This window comes from Echinops telfairi, unplaced genomic scaffold, assembly GCF_000313985.2.
Source record: "Echinops telfairi isolate 266 unplaced genomic scaffold, ASM31398v2 ScPeMD7_7469;HRSCAF=8507_0, whole genome shotgun sequence".
Taxonomy (NCBI): domain Eukaryota; kingdom Metazoa; phylum Chordata; class Mammalia; order Afrosoricida; family Tenrecidae; genus Echinops; species Echinops telfairi.
Genome location: NW_022111372.1, coordinates 40,582,075 through 40,601,071, shown reverse-complemented (window position 1 = coordinate 40,601,071; position 18,997 = coordinate 40,582,075). Strand labels below are relative to the sequence as shown.

The 18,997-nt window shown below is 43.1% G+C and overlaps 1 protein-coding gene and 1 pseudogene across 1 annotated transcript in view; one reads left to right on the top strand and one right to left on the bottom strand.

The window, feature by feature from the left end:
- The window catches only part of PCNT (pericentrin), a 127,985-nt gene that overhangs the window by 72,565 nt on the left and 36,423 nt on the right, over positions 1-18,997 (bottom strand). Inside the window, exons 14-17 of the mRNA XM_045284550.1 lie at positions 16,375-16,939; positions 14,407-14,586; positions 6,093-6,239; positions 1,725-1,876 (exon numbers count right to left, since the gene is read on the bottom strand). Of these exons, the coding sequence (XP_045140485.1) occupies positions 1,725-1,876; positions 6,093-6,239; positions 14,407-14,586; positions 16,375-16,939 (1,044 nt within the window). The remainder of the gene's footprint in view (positions 1-1,724; positions 1,877-6,092; positions 6,240-14,406; positions 14,587-16,374; positions 16,940-18,997) is intronic.
- LOC105979001 lies at positions 8,597-9,342 on the top strand (annotated as a pseudogene).

Sequence of the window (18,997 nt, the reverse complement as noted above, 5' to 3'; positions counted from 1 at the left end):
GGGAGGGGGGGGAGGAAAATGAGCTGATTCCGGGAACCCAAGAGGAAAGCGAATTTTGGGAATAATGAGGGCAACAAATGTATAGATATGCTTTACACAATTGGTCTATGTATTATGATCAATTGTATGAGCCCCAATAAATTGATTTTTTTTTAAAGTAGCATTTGTACATATCACTAGAGTTAAGCTTATGTGAAGTATATTCTAATGACTTTATGCATACTCATAATATGGTAAGCCTCAGAGAACATACTAAAAAAAAGTTATTATGGTCTAGAAAAGAACGATGGAATCTATGTATGAATATGTCGGATACAATTGATGTATGGTTTGTAACAAGAGTTATAAGAGCCCCAACAAAATGATTTTTTTTTAAAGTTATTATGAATTACAAGAGCTACAAACAGAAAATAATTGTTTAATGTAAAGGAAATCAGTAAGTATAAATGGGGAAACAAGAATATATGATACACACAAAGTAAAATGATAGCCATAATCCACTCATATCAATAGTAACAATAAATATGAAAAGATTAAATAATCCATTCAAAAAGCAGAGTTGTTTAGACTATATTTTAAAATTAATTTATGTGTTCTCTGCAGGAGACACACTTTAGATTCAAAGATGCTAATACTGCAAACAGGGGTTGGGGGAGGGAGGGGACAGAGTGGAGACCCAAAGTCCATCTGCAGACAATTGGACATCCCCTTACAGAAGGGTCACAAGGAAGGGATGAGCCAGTCATGGTGCAGTATAGCACCAATGACACATACAACATTCCTCTACACTGGTACAGATAAGAGTTCTCAACACAGGCAATCCAGGACAGATAAACCTCTCAGGTACAATAGTGGGAGTAGCAATGCCATGATGGTAGGGGGAAGGTGGAAAAAGAAGCGGGGAGCCAATCACAAGGATCAACATATAACTGCTCTCCCCCAGGGGGACAAACAACAGAAACGTGGGTGAAGGGAGACAGTAGTCAGTGAAACATGAAAGATATGAAAATAATAATTTATAAATTATCAAGCATTCATGGGGAGGGGGGATGAGGAACTGACACCAAGGGCTCAAGTAGAAAGAAAATGTTTTAAAAATGATGACAACATATGTACAAATGTACTTGACACAACGGATGGATGGATTGTTATAAGAGTCCCCAATAAAATGATTTTTTTAAAAGATGCTAATAGATTCAAAATCAATGGATGAAAAAAGAATTAAGAGAACCACAAGAAAATTGGAGTGGCGATACTAACACCAGACAAATTGGCTTTTTCAAACATCTTTTACTAGGCCAACACCTGTGTACTGAGGATGAAATCACATTAAAGAACCAGTGGACACTGATGAATGAAACTGGAGGGCAGTGAAGAGTGAAACTATTAATGACATGAGGACTACAACAAGAGCATTTTTTTTTTTTTAATTTGGCAAAGCTAAATGGTGAGTGCATAGATCCTAGTTACAGTACTCAGTCCGTCCTTTATCCTGTGTTTGGAAGAGTTCTTTAAATACCAAGAATAAGGTGGACATGGGGGGGGGGGTGTCTCTCTGCCCAGCCAGACACTGAACTGCAACATGCCAATGTCATGTGATAAAGGGCCCAAGAGTGAGGGGAACTGACAAACAAGACCAGCATCTACACCACCAGCTGACTGGGAGCCAGCCTGGCCACAGAGCAGCGATGGCACCACGGGTGAGGAGGCCTGCAGGCACTGACCTTTCACTGCGAGACAAATCTATGTCAGACTTCAGCATCGATATAAGATTTGTGCCTTCCTGGTTTTCTCGTTCACGTCTTTGCTGCAGCTTCTCCAGTTTGGAATTACATTCTTCAACCTCTTGACTCAAGGATGTAATTTTGCCTTTCAGCTGCTCAAAAAAAAATATTTGAGATGTAGTTATAACAATTTAAATAAGGAACTATCATGACTATATTTAACAAAAATATAGCCAAAGCTTAATAAGGCGGTGATTAAAGGCAAAATTGCTACTATGATTTTTCTTCTGATATTCATCTACAAAAAAAGAGAATACACAAATAACTCTACTCCAGTCTTGCCACTGAGGAGGAGAGAAGCATATCATATTATTCTCACAAATAAGGATGTAAACTAAAAGCCCTACATCTGGTTATTCTGAATAAACAAGTTGCCAAGCAAGCAAACCTTTCACATATTCCTCTCTAAAAACAAAAATGAGTCAATCACCTTAAAAGTCCTCACCCTGTGAGCTAAGCAAGCAGGCAGCTTCAACAGTCCTGGTAAGCTATTATTGGCTACCATGGGCTCTCTAGGTCCTCACTGGGAAGCAGCAACCAACCTGGCAGTAATATCATGCAGCTTAGAGTAACAAATATGTCTTCCAAGCAGGAGAACAACATAGTTCCGTGATCAATCCGCAATGGCAGAGGTTTCTGTGAATTGGTCGCATTTACAGACACAAACGCTGACCTAATCCACACAAAAGGTGAAAGAGCAGAGGAGACTCAATTGAGAATCACTATGCAGCACTCAGTGAGGGAGTCTCTCCCTCAACCAAGGCTGCTGTTGCTCAAGGCGAGCTGCCTACAGGTACGTGTGTTGGTGGGGTCTCTAGTTCAATATCAGTAACAGGAGTCCAGGAGCACCTAGACCGACAGTGATGGACTCAACGTGGAGAATCTAGGGCACACTTAAACATGACCCTGGATGGACTTCTCCTGATTCAAAGGCTCTGGGGGAGCTTGTTTAGCTTACCAGGAGGAGGGCATGACAGTCCTAGAGGTGAATGCTCCAAATGAGCAGGGCCAAGATAAATGGAATAAAAAGCTAACAGAGTTACAAAGAAAATTGACAGATTCAATGTTGGAGTGCTAGATCTTAAGCCCTGCCCTGAAGTAACTAATACAGCAGATGAATCTAAGTTCACAGAAGTGAAAAGAAAGAACAGACAGAAAGACGTGGACAGTACAAGGGGTCACGGTCAAAAGCATAGATACCCTTCCTTTGTGAACCGGCCCGTGCCCTTGTGTGTGGTCATGAACCACAGCCGTGGACTGCTGGTCACTAGCTAAAGGCTCAAGTTTCCCATCTTAAAGAATTACTCTAGGTATAAAAAACCATCTGCTGTTTTAGACAGGAAGATAATACAGAACTCTGGGTTCTGACCATTATGGAGCATGTAAAATACAAAGCCTCACGCGAGCAGCGGAGGAGAACACAAGGAAATCTAGGGAAAATCAATCATAAGAATCAGCACAATCATCTCTTCAGAGTGAAGTTAGACTGCCCACCCTCGGGGCTCACAGGGAGGAAATGAGGGGACTGTAATGGACGAGTTGAAACACAATATGTAAGAACTGTTAAATGGGAAACTGATAATCAGCTCTGTAAACCTTCACTTAACTCTCAAAAAAAAGGCACATACATGAACCATCATATTGCACTGGAAAGAGCCCTATTACTTTTATTTTAAATGAATTTTAAATGTTAAATTAGGCAGGGGGTTTCCATTTCATATCATCAACTCAAAAACACTGCTGTAAAGTCTATACTTACTCATAGCAACCCGCCTGTGGGTTTCTGAGGCTGTAACAGTTTACAGAGTAGAAAGCTCCATATTTTTCAAACAACAAGAAACATTTAGATAATCACAAAAACTTGGTAGCAGATAGCAACCATTCTCTAACCACAATCAATAAGATTAAACATTTATAATATAGCTAAACAAAAACCTCAGGGTTGAAAAATATTTCTAAAACACAAGAGATAAAAAATAAATGATAAAAAGATGAAATTTATCCAAAACATTTATCAATTTCTTCCATAAGCCCCAACTCTGACACACCCCTTTCATGATTCCAAACCATGCAACATCATTTGTTCTATTGTCTTATACAAGTTCTGTGTAAGTACAATTTAGTGTTCTAGAATTCCAATTCCCTACAATGTTATCCATAATTTATGTTCCACAATCTAATTAAACGAAAACTTTTTTTTTTGGGGGGGTGTGTGTGCAAACATCTTTCTAGTATTCCCTGCCTTCAGCCAAAATATACTTGATGTCAGCAATGTCCCTCACTCCCCATCCTCCTCTGAATCTGTCTTGAATCTCTGGGAGCCCCCTTGTTGTATTCACGTCAAGTGCTTTTTAATTACCTTCAACACAATTTTAGGTGCATGTGATATAAAAGATACTGTTAGATACTTTCTAAATGCTTTAGGATCACCTTTCTTTGGAATGGGCACAACTATGAGTCTAGTCCAGTTGGCTAACCAAGTAACAGTCCTCCAAATTTTCTGGCATAGAGGGAAAACATCCAGTGTTCTATTTGATTAAGTATCCATATTAATATTCCATCAATTCCTGAAGCCTTGTTTTTCGCCAGTGCCTTTAATGCAGTTTGGACTTCTTTATTCAATGCCATCGATTTTTTTATCACACTCTACCTCCTGAACGGTTGAATGTTAACCAGTTGTTTGGGGTACGTGATTCTCTGTATTCCTTCATGTCCTTTTGATGCTTCTTCCTCCATCATTCAATATCTTGCCCAGGAAAGAGTCCTTTAATGCAGCGGTTCTCAACCTGTGGGCTGCAAACCCTTTGGGGGTCGAACAACACTTTCACAGGGGTCACTCGATTCATAACAGTAGCAAAATCACAGTTATGAAGTAGCAACGAAAATAATTTTATGGTTGGGAACACCACAACATGATGAATTGTATTAAAGGTTCATGGCATTAGGAAGGTTGAGAACCACTGCTCTAATGCTACAACTTGAGACTTGAATTTTTTTCTTCAATCCTTTCAACTTGCCTTCCTTCAGCTGAGCTTGTTCTATCCTTCTGTTTTCCTACCTCCAAGTTTCTTCATGTGTGATGCCCTGGACGTTACCCTACAACTCAGCTGGCCTTCAGTCCTTAGCGTTCGATGTGTCAAATCTATTTCTGAAACGGTCTTTGAATTCAAGTGGGATGTACACAAAGTTGTACTTTGGCTCTCGTGGGTTCGTTTTGATTTTCTTCAGCTTCAACTGGAACTGCCATGTGTATAGCTGGTGGCTTTTCTAGCCAGTCTTTATCCTTGTTCTCACTGATGATATTGAGCTTCTCCATTGTCTCTTTCCACGGATATTCCCATAAAGTCACTGTTTATATTGTTGAAAATAAAAAGCTATTTGCAATTAACCTGAACCATGTCATTTTCAGCATTTTGATTTTACAGTACAAGAGGTTCGTTTTTCAGAAGTTCATATATTGTCTAAAAGCAGCAAAGTTTGGTACTTTGAAAAAAAAGCTTGGGAAATACCATTAGAGGCTTTCTCCTTCATAAAATTCCCACCAGGTTAGGGTAGCAGGCTCTACTGACTCTCTCCGCCTTCCCTGCCCCCTCCACAGCTCTTTGCCATTCTCCCTTCCAGCTGCCCATGGCCTCAGGTGGCATCCTGCCTATCTCCAGGACAGAAGAAACTTCTGTAGCTGGGAATATACCCTTTGGCCAAATGCTAATTACTGACCACTACAGACATATACTTCCCTATCATTGGGATTACAATTTTTATAGCCTATCAAATTAGATAAGACATACCCATGTGTAATGTTTAAAACCTAGCTCTGCCATTCAGCAGCCATAGACTTCTGCCCTAGACCCTTTGCAGCTCTTCAGTGCCCTGAGCCATTCATAAAATTGGAAAGAGAGGTTGTTAAGGGAGAAAATTCTATACCTGCTGGTCAGCATAGTGTCTGAGACTCATTCATATGCAAAATAAATCTCCAAGCATTTAATTCATAGGTCTGAATCCAGTGATCCTACAAGACTATAAACTCAGAGAAGCAGGAAAGGTCTGTAATATTTACAACTCTGGAGAAGGAACATTGTGGGACTATCTAGATCAGTGGTTCTCAACCTTCCTCATGCCTCGACCCTTTAATACATGTTGTGCTGACCCCCAACCATAACATTATTTTCTATGCTACTTCATGACTGTCATTTTGCTACTGCTATGAATCGGGAGGCCCCTGTGAAAGGGTTTGTGACCCCCCAAGTTGAGAAGCGCTGCTCTAGAGCCTGCAGAAGAGCACTGGAGGAAAAGCCCACTTGTACATACCTGCTGGATGTGGTACTCCTGCTCCTGGAGCTGCCGAGACTGGGGCATTTCCTCCTTTGGGCAAGTGGACTGTGCTTGTTCACTCTCACGTGTATTGACTTTCTCCTCTTCATGAGAAACAGCTTTCTTTTCACTTTCAAATTCACTCTGTGGAGAGTACATTAATAAATTATGCTCATTCTATTTCTCAACTGTTCCTTAGAAATTAGTTCAACATTGAAGTTAAACAAGTGGCCATTTAGCAGGGAAGCAACAAAGCTCACATGGAAGAAGCACACTAGCTTGTGTGATCATGAGGTGTTGATGGGATCAGGTATCAGAAGATCAAAAACAAACAATTATATTGATGTGAAGAAGAGGTGTTGGAGTGGAGACCCAAAGCCCATCTGTAGACAATTGGACATCCCCTCACACAAGGGTCACACAGAAGGGACGATTCAGAGAGGATGCAGTATAGCATCGATGAAACACACAACATTCCTCTGGTTCATCAATGCTTCCAACCCAACCCCCCCACAATCATGACCCCAGTTGTACCTTTAAATCCTACTATGTACATCAGTACAGATAAAAACTAGGACAGATAAACCCCTCAGAAACAGTAATGGGAATGGCGATACCATGATGGGAGGACAGGGAGGAGAAGAGAGAACTGATAGCAATGATGGATATATAAACCATCCCCCCTGCTCCCACAGGGGGATGAATAACAGAAACGCGGGTGAAGGGATACAGCAGATGGTGTAAGATTTGAAAAAATAATATATAATTTATCAAGGGTTCACAAGGGTGGGAGGGAAAAAAGAGGAGCTGATAAGGGCTCAAATTGTTATAATATCTGTAACAGCCCCAATAAAATTGTTTAAAAAATAAATTATAATAATAAGGTTAAAAAGAAGAATTTAGTTCATCGGACAACATGTATTGAGTGCCTATACTATTGCCAAGAGCAGTAATTGAACAAATCAAGACCATCACCCACAGCAAACATGCACTCAAGGGGGCTCACCACACACGAACAGACAGCAAATTCAAGTGCCAGGTCACACAGAAAGGAAGACAGAATTCTGTACTGATGGCAACCTTGTGTGATACACAGCAGCTTGCTGGCTTTCCTAAATAGTGCTTCAAGTAATCTCAAACATTCACTTCAAGAAAGCATCTTCATCAGGACACCATGAACGTGAGAATCCATGATATTTAGAAACCTATGTTCACTCTATTTAAAAATAAACACTTTTTCTTCTTAAAAACAATTTTACAATGATTTCAAAGTTTTACCTAACTTAATCAACTTATAATAATGAAAAAAATTATTTAAAAACTGCAAAGTTAGCAACTGTGGAATGATGAAGTGAGGACACTAAAAACTGATTCCTTCTATAGATGCAGTAAGAACACTGCAGCAACTCTTTTAACAGTATTTTCAGAGCTCTGGAAATTAAGGTAAGCTTGCAGCAATCCAAGGGGTATTTGTTTCAAAAAGGCTGATTTCTATTAAGAGCAGCACACTTTGGGACATTTTACTAGCCCTAACCCTATCCCATCTCTCTCTCTTTCTCCAACATAATACTGAAGATCAACAGCTTTGCCATGTGGTAGCTGTGGAAACTACCCATCTAACACCCACTGAGTAGGGCAGAAGGGATTTGGAGCATTCCAGAAGCCCTATTCCCAGAAAACCATCACTGGTTATCTCGTCTGGCAGCTCAATGAAAAGCTCTATTCTCATAGTTTTTTTATTTCCCTGGTTATTTGTCAGAAATAATCAAATGCAATTGTTTAACACTGCAGTTGCCTGAGGCAGTGTTTAACAGTTGGGGCTAGCTAGAGGCAACCCCCCCCCCAAAAAAGACTTAAAATAAAAACAAAGACATAATAAAATGTCCATAAGGCGCTTTGAAAAGCCGGCCATATTCTATGGAATCCACACTGTGCATACCTGTGCATATGCAAAGAAGAGATCTGAGACGGCCCCAAGGTCTCGCTTCCAGATGAGGGACAGAAAGTAAAGACAAGGACAGAGTGGTAAACTGCCTGCCAGAGCCCTGAAGATGTGCCCCAACTTGCACATAAAGCATCTTGGCAGAAGCTGCGAGACTCACTGGCTCAAAGCCTCACAAGAAATCTCTAACTAATCATTAGCTATTAAGCTAGCCAACCAGAGACTTCAGTAACCACATGACGAAGAATAAAGACTGCACAGATTTATTTCAACAGTCACAAAACTTACACTATAGCAAACACAGTAACAAAAAAACCAGGCAACGGATATGAATCTAATTTCTAGACTTACTACATTATAATAATCAAAATGTCCAATTTTAACCAAAAAAATATGAAGCATGCAAAAAGAAAAATGTCTTATTTTCAAAAGAAAAAAAATTAACAGGAACTGCCTCTAAGGAACACAAACATTGAACTCATTAGAAAAAGATTTTCTTTAAGAAGTTAAAGGAGTCTCTTTTCTGAGGCATCTTTGCGGAGCGGTCGGCTGCTTCACCATGAAGCTGAGCATCTCCTTCCCAGCCACTGGCTGCCAGAAACTCATCGAAGTGGACAATGAGCGCAAACTTCGCACCTTTATGAGAAGTGAATGGCCACGGAAGTTGCCCCCGAGGCGCTGGGCGACGAATAGAAGGGCTATGTTGTCCGCATCAGTGGTGGGAATGACAAGCAAGGCTTTCCCATGAAGAAAGGTGTCTTGACCCACAGGCGTGTCCGCCTACTGCTGAGTAAGGGGCACTCCTGCTAGACCAAGGAGAACTGCGGAGAGGAAGCGCAAATCTGTCCGGGCTGCATTGTGGATGCCAATCTGAGCGTTCTCAACTTGGTTATTGTAAAGAAAGGGGAGAAAGAGATCCCAGGACTGACTGACACAACTGTGCCTCCTCGCCTGGGGCCCCAAAGAGGCAGCAGGATCCGCAAGCTCTTCAATCTCTCTGAAGAAGATGACGTCCGCCAGTATGTTGTGAGGAAGCCCCTGAACAAAGAAGGCAAGAAACCCAGGACCAAAGTGCCCAAGATTCGGCGTCTTGTGACTCCACGCGTCCTGCAGCACAAGCGCTAGCGCATTGCCCTGAAGAAGCAGCACACCAAGAAAAACAAGGAGGAGGCCGCTGAATACGCCGAGCTTTTGGCCAAGAGAATGAAGGAGGCCAAAGAGAAACGGCAGGAACAGATTGCCAAGAGAAGGAGGCTGTCCTCACTGAGGGCTTCCACCTCTGAGTCTGAGTCCAGTCAAAAATAAAATAGAGCCTTGAATAAATAAGCTCCTCTATTAAACAAACAAAAAAAGAAGCTAAAGAAAATCATGAACAAAGAGCTAAATGAAAACATGAGAACAATGTCTCAATAAATTAATCATGAAGTACAAATTACAAAATACAAGGGGCTTCAAAATTCGTGGAAAATTGGAGTAAGAGATAACGGAATTTTTCCACACACTTTTTTGAAGCTTCTTTGTAGAATCAAATAGAAATTCTACAAAACAACTATATGATTACTGACATGAAAATTTCAATAGGCGACAACTACAGATTCAAATAGGCAGAAGAAATCATCTTGAGGAGAAAAAAACTCGGAGAGATCATTTGAGATATGCGGTAAAAGAAACAATGAAGAAAGTAAACGAACTACAGACATCTTTGGGGTACCACCGAACGTACAAAATATGTACACAATTGGAATCTCAGAATTAGAAAATAGAGAGAAAATGGCACAAGAAAATATAATGTCTAACAACTTGCCAAATTTCCTGAAAAAGGATAATCTCCATATATAAGCAGCTCAAGAGACTCCAAGTGGAATAATCTAAAAGAGATTCAAACTGCTGAGCGAGATATTCTTGTAAACAGGAATAGAAGTACTCCATCATGTACAAGACTTCTTCAGTAAAATGTACAGCAGTGGCAAGACATATCCAAAGTGCTGAAAGAAAATGAATGTCAACCAGGAATTCTACACCCGGCAAAACTAACTTTCAAACATGAAACAAAATAAGGACACTTCCAAATTGACAAAAAAATTTGAGTTTTGTCACCAGACCTGGCCTACAAGAAATACGAAAGATATTCCCTCAAATTGAAATGAACAGACACTAGACTGTAACTTGTATCTACATAAAGAAATAAAAAACAGAAGGAAAAAAAAACAAGAAATAAGAAGCACTAATAAACATAACTATATAGGTAAATATAAAAAGCAGCATAAATTAATTTTTGTTTGTAATGTTTTCCTCTATGTGATTTAAAAGACAACTGCATGAAGCAATGGCATAAAATGTATTAATATGCACCTTTCATGAAATTTGGTTGGTATTAATTAGAATTAGCTTATCAGAAGATGTTAATTATTAATCCCAGGGCAAACACTAAATTAAAAAAATACATGTAGCAAAATACACAGAGGAATAAAAATGAAATGAGAAACGACAATTTGAGACAAATAAAAAATAGCAACTTCTGATTTATGCTTTAATGTAAATGAACCTGGAAAATATGCTAAATGAGAAAACCAGAAGCAAAAGGCCACACATTTTATCATTTCACTCATATAAGACTGTCCAGAATAGGCAAGTCCAGAGACAGAAAGTAGGTTAGTAGCTGCTAAGGGATAGAGAAAAGGGGCCATGACAGCTAATGAGCACAGGGTTTCATTTAATTGTCTTAGAATTAAGACACTGTTAATGCTGGGGGGGGGAAAGGAGGGGGGTGTGTTCTAAAATCTACTAATTACATACTTTACAAGAAACCTATGCTTTATGAATTGTATCTCAATAAGGCTGTTAAGAAAAACACAGTAAAATTCTTCAAGAAAAATGAAGATTGTTGTTATGATTTACCTATTGAATTGTGTGGTGTGTGGATTATATGCCAACAAAACTGTTTTGTTTTGTTTTTAAAAACAGGGCATCAGAAACCCAAAGGAGCAGTTCTACTCTGTCCTATGGGGTCGTTACGAATCAGAATAAACTCAACTAAAGTGAAAAGGAAGCAACAAAGTGCACATTGTGGTGCTCATGCACAGCAGGGGCTTCAGGCACACAGCCTCAGTGAAGCAAGGAGAGCCTTGATGTGGCTGCTGCTGAGCCACAGGACAAAGTGCAGCAACGCAACAAGGCTTACTTCCTCAGAGCTAATACAGTTAACTACACATTTCCTAGCAGAAGAGATAAGCTTACCCACAAATTTAAAAAGAATGCATGCTAAAGCTATCTAAATATAACTCAATTCCTAAGACAATGACAATATTTACATCGTTTTCGTTTTATATATCCTTATCAATTGAAAATAAAACTTTCTTCGCAAGTGAGAAAAGACAGCAGTAAAACATATCATTCCTAATTCCAACACCTCTCCCAGCTCGCCACAGGAGCTGTGTGCTGCACCTTGGTCTCAACACAGAGTTCTGACCTTGTTCTCTGATATAACCTAGGGCACATGTTTCACTTGATACGTGGATATTTTCTAATAATGGAGCCCACTTTCATTCCTTATAATTCAATGGCAAGAGAACACCTAAAGGCGGTAAGAACTCCAAGTCCTTCCACATGATGCTTACGCTGCTGAAAGCACAATGTAAATTCAGGGACAACCCCACCCACCCCACCCACAGCCCTCCCCTTGATCATGAGGTAACAAGGGCTCAAATGGCACAACATTAAAGTTAGATTCTGGGGTCCTATGGACCATTTTGTAATTAATATAGATCATTTTTACAAACCTTCTCTTCAGAAAGAATTTAATCCCATTCCTTTATCAGGAAGGATTCCAATGCACTGCACCTACCAGAGGCACTTTAATTCTCTCATGTGAAACACCCCCCCCCAACCTCCAAACTACATTCTTTGGAGAAAGATGCAAACACAAAACGCCATCATGTGTGCGGTGATGGCCGGGGCAAATGGCTCCAACTTTACACCATGAGAGGGTGCAGGCGCTGCAGGATGCAATGCCAGCGTCCTCATTCTGAAAAGGTCCTCAGGGTGGCACCAAGGGAACAATGATCGTCAAGGACACTCGGGCGCTAGGCCGGCAGATATCAGTTGCCCCACCACCTGGCTCTGTCACTCAAAGGTTTTGCCAGGAGGTGGCCCCCTCCCTCCTGTGAGGGCTCCTCTCCTGAAAAGCACTTCTATTCCTAGCCTCAAGGAAAACTTGGCTTAATTTGTCATGCTTCATATGATGAGGTCAATGCAAGGAAAGGGTAGCTTTGGGGTTTGTTTGGGTTTTTTTTTCAGTTATTTTCAGGTTTTTCCAAGAATCTACAGAATTACTGGACAAATGTCTCAGATATTTTGATCAGCAAGAAAAGTTCATAAATATGCCTAAAGAAAGAAAACAGTATCATTACATTAAAAACTACCAAAGTAAGAAAGAAAATAAATTCAACTAATAATAGTTTAAAGACATTCAAACTACATCTAAACTGACCATACGCTCTCTAATATCTTCAGAAATCATTCTGTTAATGAACTTGTTTTTTGAACCAAGGAAAGATGAATCTGCCCTGAGTAATCAGCACAGACCACACGCACACAGTCTGCATCTGTGTGCCAGATCTCTGTTCAGGGCCACCAACACAGGAGAGTCTCCAGCAAGAAGAAATCACTCTCGTATTTTCAGAACTCTTCTCCCAGCCAGTCCCCAGAGGGCATTAGACTGGAGAGTCACCCAAGCCCTCCCAGTGTGTGCTACTAACCGTCCTGACAAGCAGCACTGACTTTCAAACAGGTGCAGGGATATTTGTGGCCCAGATAAATCACAGCACCAGAGAAGGCACAGCCTGTCCCCTGCTATTTTGGGAACAATAACCCTGTCACCTTGGGAAGCACCCAGCCCATGCTTTTACGTAGTATATGTTAGGAAAACAAGCCTGAAGGGCTTCGATGGAAAGGGTATGTCCACACCCAGGAAGCATTTTCACAAGGAACCTGACCTGGCCATAACAGAAGCCCTGGAGGACCAGGTGTGAACATCACCAGAAGCAATAAAAACCCACACAAATGAGGTCCCTGTGGGCCCATCTGGACATGTGAACAGCCCCAACAAGGAGGAGGCTGGACTCGGACTGCCTATTTGACGGTATGAAGGAGTCACTGTTCATTTTGCAGATTATAATGACACGGATGTTCTGTAGGAGGGAACAGAGGCGATGCCTTGTAGAGTGCACACGGAAGGAGCCACAGATGAAGACTCCAGTTCTCTGGTGTCTTCCAGTTCATACAAACTGGAGTGGGAAAACCTGGATAAACCCAGATTGGTAGGCACCTCAGAACCAGGGAGTTATGGGCTAATTCTCTGTGCCTGCTGAAATTCTCCACACACAAAAAACTAGATCAGCATATCACACTTCCCTCTAGTCAACTGGTTATTTTCCCCGTGTGAAACCCAGCTACACAAGAGGTCCCACGAGAAGGCCCCAGCATCCACAAATGAAAGGAAATGTATGAAACGGAAGCTTTGTGCCCCCAGAGCGAGCACTCACATGACCAAAGTGACACCAAAGCTTTCAAGACACTTTTAGCCAATTCTACCACAGTTACTTGAATGGGCAAAGAACACACACACACACACACACACACACACACAAACCCTCAGAAGACCTCACGTGTGTGGTCAGCAAATTCTGGGCAGGGAGACAATGGAGTGAGGGCACACAAGCCTGGGCAGAGGGCAACAGGACCACGGTCACTGGGTGGGACCACTACCCCACCGTGGTTTTCCTCCTACCACACGCCGCCTGGGGCAAGGGTCACAAGAGTAGAGGTGACATCCAGTGGGGTCTCTCTTCATATGACTGCGCTGTCAGCTCCTGGACTCAAGCATGGAAGGCTGGGAGGCACATGCCCAACCCAAGCCCACTTCCTGACAGAAGTCCACTGCTTCCATCGCCTGACACAGCCCTTCTAATAAGGACAGGGCTCTCTGAACAATCCCGAACAAGGCAGCAGAGGAGTTCAGGAGGAGCCCACAGCCTCCTGTAGGAACAAGCTGGCTGGGAGAAGTCATGTGAAGCTGGGTGCCTGGGGAACAGTGCAGCCACAGAGGTGCACTAGGCAGGACTTGGTGGCAAGGACAGCCAACACACTAGGGGGAAGATGAGTCCCAGGGGGATCTATATCTGAAGTATGCCTTACTCTTCAATCATCTAACCACTGATAAGCCCACACCCCCTTCGGCCAGGAAAGGTGCAGCTGGGAGAAGCCCAGAAGCCACCATAGAAGCCAGCAGCACCTGTGAGGTCACCTGCCCCCAGGTCCACCTGCAGTCACTATAGTCCAAGGGTTTCACTATACATCAAAACCACTCACCTGCACAGCCTCTTCCTGCAGTCCCTGAGGGCCAGCCGTGTGTATGTCTTCAAGCACCTGTGGGGTCGCCTGGCGCTGCGGATTTGAGAGCAGAACCTCAGTACTGACACTCTCCAGAGCCGAACTCTTCTCCTCCTCCAGCAGGCGCCGCTGAGCATGCAGAGCTGAAGCCAGCTCTTCCTGCAAGACAGCATCTACCAGGTGAGCACACCTGTCACTCACACCGTGGTTCACCCCTTCACAGTCCTCACATCCACACCACTCACACCGTGCATCATCCCACCTACTCTTCATGACAAACAGTTCACCACAAACTCACCTACCACATCTGCAAGGTGATACACCATTCCACACACTCCCAAGTATCCAAGCTCTGTCTTAGCTGTAATTCAGCTGTGGCTTCAAAAGGGAGTTCTGGTGATGCAATGGTGAGGCCCTGGGCTGCTAACCAAAAGGTTGGTGGTTTGAAGCCAGCAGAAGCCCGGAGGAGGAAAGACCTGCTTCTCTTAACAGGAGGAAAGACCTGCTTCTCTTAACGTCTGCCCCGTAGGTAACCTTAAGCAGCAGTTCTACTCCCCAGGGTCTGAGTCAGAACCAACTTGACTTCTGAACACAACAGCAGCAACATGGCTGAAAACAAGTGAGTTGTTCATGTGCATGTATTAGGCTGCTCCTTTCAGAATATTCTTTTCATTCATTTACTTGAAAGAAAGCAAATCAGGTTTGAAGCTTGCAGTTGAGAACACGTTTTATTTTCCACAGCACTTACGGTGTGCCTACTATCAAAATGCAATGAATCAGCAGAAGCACACATGTAAGACCTGTCTCTCCAGGACACAGGCAGGCCCGTGGAGCACCCTCTCCACATCAGCTAGGGTGCTCTCCACCTATGACAGGCAACAAAGAGAAGCAGGACACCGTGCCTCTACCACCAGAGCTTGTCTTGAGGGCCTTGCTGAACTAGAGACACAACTCAAAGCTCCACAACAGGTGACCATCTCCTGTGCTCCAGGCTTGTAAACGGTGAGTGGGGGAACCTGCATAATCCATTGGCTAGGAATTTTCCCAACAATGACTCTTCCAGGCCACGTAGATTAGAAAGTTATAAAACAAACAAGAGCTGAAGTGCAAAACAAAGCCATTGAGCCTAATAAAGTTTCAGGCAAGGTTGCCTTTTCCTTTTATTCTTAAATCAGACTGAACAGAAGTGGACACAAAGTGGCATGCGGAGCTAACTCACTTTACTACCCAGACCCAGTGAAGGACAAAAGCTCATTGGCACATCACTCACAAAATACTTGTGCAGAAGATACATAGCCCAAACCACTGTCATCAGATCAATCTGGATTCATATGGGCCCTCTGTAAGGTTTCTAAACCCTATAGAAGCAGACAGCCTCGTCTTTCTCCTGCAAAGTGGCTTGTGGGCTTGAACTGCCGGCCTTGAAGTTAGCAGCCTAAGCCTAATCCACAAGGCCAGCAAAGCTCCCTGAAGGGTTGTAGCCCACTGCTATAGTCTATTCTGATTCACAGGAACCCTATAGCGAGTTTCCAAGGCTATAAATCTTTACAGGAACAAAGCAGCTGGTGAGTTCAAACTGCTGACTTTGCAGTTAGCACACCAACAGTAACCCACGATGCCATCAGGGCTACTCGATGATATGTAAAGGAGGCGCAAGTTCGTTTTCTTCAGGTACTGTTTTTGATCCAAGCCTTCATAATTTTCAGTTTGGACCATCTATTCTTAATATTTGACAAAAGTCTTACTAAATTTGTTCAGTAGCCCGTCCCTGTCCTGGTTCACACCCATCATGCTCATCTGGTTCCTGCCCATCACAGGTACTCAACACAGATGCACACACTCGCACGCAGACTAGACACAAGCACGCAGAAGCACACAGTCAGACCAGTGGACGCGAGCACACTGGTGGGGAGGGCCCAGGGAGGAGCCCTGTGTTCAGAGGCTCACCTGATGTGCGCGCTGAAGCTCAGCAGCCATGGCTTTCAGGTTCTCAATGTGTCTGGTGCTCATTTCAATCCTCAGGTCGTCCTTTGTGCGCTGAAGCTCTTCATCATGCTTCAGTTTAAGTTTCTCTCGCTCTTGGCTCAGAACCATCTGGTGAAAGGAGTCCTTTTTCCGCAGCTGCTCCTCCAGGTCTACTCGCAGCTGTTTCAGGGCCCCCCGGTGCTCACCCTGTAGGGTCTGGATCTTAGACAGGTAGCAGGAATTCAAGGAGTCCAGGCTTGACAGATGCTTCATTTCTAATGCACTGAGCTCTGCGGCCTGTCTGGTCTGTAGCTCAGCCACGTGGGCCTCCAAACGCACCCACTGCTCACTCTCCAGCGCAGCCTTCAGGGCGCCCGTCTCAGCCTGGTGCTCAGCCTGCAGCTCGGCCGTCAGGGACACAACATGCTGCCGGTGACTGTCCTGGAGGAGCTGGAGCTCGCCCGAGTGCTTCTCCTGCAGTGCCTTCAGGGCAGCATCGTGCTCTGCAGCAAACTTCTCTGTCATCTCTTTCCGTTCTTCCAAAAACCTAAGATCATACCCAAGGTAAATAGAGGGCAAATATGTCCTCAGAGAGCCATCCCAGCTCACTCTGCAACATGCACCATCCATCCGACAGGAAATGTTACTTCTGCTAAAATCAGCTTTCATTTACGTGTGTTTTTTTAACTATTTTTTTCCTCTGCCACAAAATTGCTCAAGACTTCATCACTAGAAATATATCGGAAGATGAAGGACCACACCAAGCCAGAGCTCAGAGGTCAAAGGCCAGGGCTACAGGCATGCCAAGGTTAGAGACTGAAGGGCTGCTGCCGGGAGCTAATGGCATCTGCTTTGAAACCACTCGGACTTTCCCACAAAACAGACGGCAAAGAGGACGGGACCACGTCCTGCCATGGCACAGCCGCCATACCACCAGGAAACAAAGCAGTCACCGTACTTACCCAAGAAAACCAGTTAATTCTACTTAGGGAGCTCAAAGGGCCACCCAATTACTTAAAAGAAATGAGTGAAAGATCAGGGCTATGACTTAAAGTTCCAGAAACTCCGTGTGGCACTGGGTGACACAGAGCACACTGGGAAAGGCCTTACACTTACAGCGCCTGAAATACCACCAGGATGGGGAAACTGTCTGCAATCCTGGAAACACTGGAATTTGGAAACATTCTCTACGTGGCACATGCTGTAGATTACTGCTTTTTAACACTCACAATACAAATATAGGAGTTTGTTGTCTGATTTTTTTAAAGTCCTCTCTCAGCCAGAAAGCATAAAAGCACTTCACATGGACTACAACCCAGAGGTTCTAATACTTATTCACAAGGGAGAAAGCTAAGGTTTAATGAGCATATTGTTCACACTGATTCAGATGAGACATGGTTCAAACTTGAATTCAAGTCCTGTGACCCCAGAGCAGAAGCTCAAAAGCATCATAGGTGCTGATGAGAGACAGGCCAGAGTGAGGGCAAATGAAATGACCAGAAGATCAATGGATCCAAGACCCAAGGACACAGCAGGCCACCACAGCCCAGGGCTGAGATTTGCATTAGAACAAAAGAAGACAAAAAACAAAAACACAAAGCTGGTCACTGAGTCCATGCCGATCTACAGTGACCCTATATAGGCTGTAACTCTTTAAGGAAGCAGATAGCCTCACCCTTGCCCCCACAGAAGTGCTGTGGGGAGGTGGCGGGTGGGGGTGAGAAAGGAGGAACCCATCACAAGGTTGGATATATAGCCCACCCCCCAGGAGAGCAAATAACAGAAAGGTGAGTGAAGGGAGACAACAGACACCGGACAGTGTAAGACACGAAACAACAAAACTAATATATAAATGATCAAGGATTCACAAGGGTGTGAGGGTGGGGGGGAGGGTAAAAAAGAGGAGGCGATACCAAGGGTTCAAGTAGAAATAAAATGTTTTGGGAATGTTGATGGCAACATATATACAAGTGTGCTTAATACAATTGAATGATAGATTGTTATATGATTTGTAAGTGCCCCCAGTAAAATGATTAATAGATAATAAAATGAGTAAATACTTTTTTTTCAACGGCCTATAAACAAACAAACAAAAAAGAAGTGCTCGTGGGTTTGCCTCCTTGATCTGTGGTCAGCAATCCAACGCTTACCTGGAGCACCACCAGAGTGCCTTCTGCATGAGACAGGGCCAAAAGAGGTGAAGAAACCAGTTATCTCTAAATCCACTTACAACTTCAGAGACCAAAACTAACTGACTGCCATTGAGTCGATGCCGACCCACAGCGACCCTATAGGACAGGGTAAAACTGTCCCTATGAGTTTCTGGGACTGTAACTATGTATGGGTGTAGAAAGCCCTTTTTCTTTCAGTGGCTGGTGTTTTTTAACTTCTGACCCCGAGGTTAGCGGCCCAACATGTAATCACTAAGCCAAATTCAGAGAAGCACATACATATTCAATAGGGAAGTATACACTACAGTAAAAATGTTTATTTTTAAAATGTTTAAGTTTGGGAACATAAGCTAATGCTGCGAAGAAGACAGATGGTACCCGGCTATTGAAAGACACAGTGTCAAAAAAAAAAGATAGTGTCTGGGGTCTTAAAG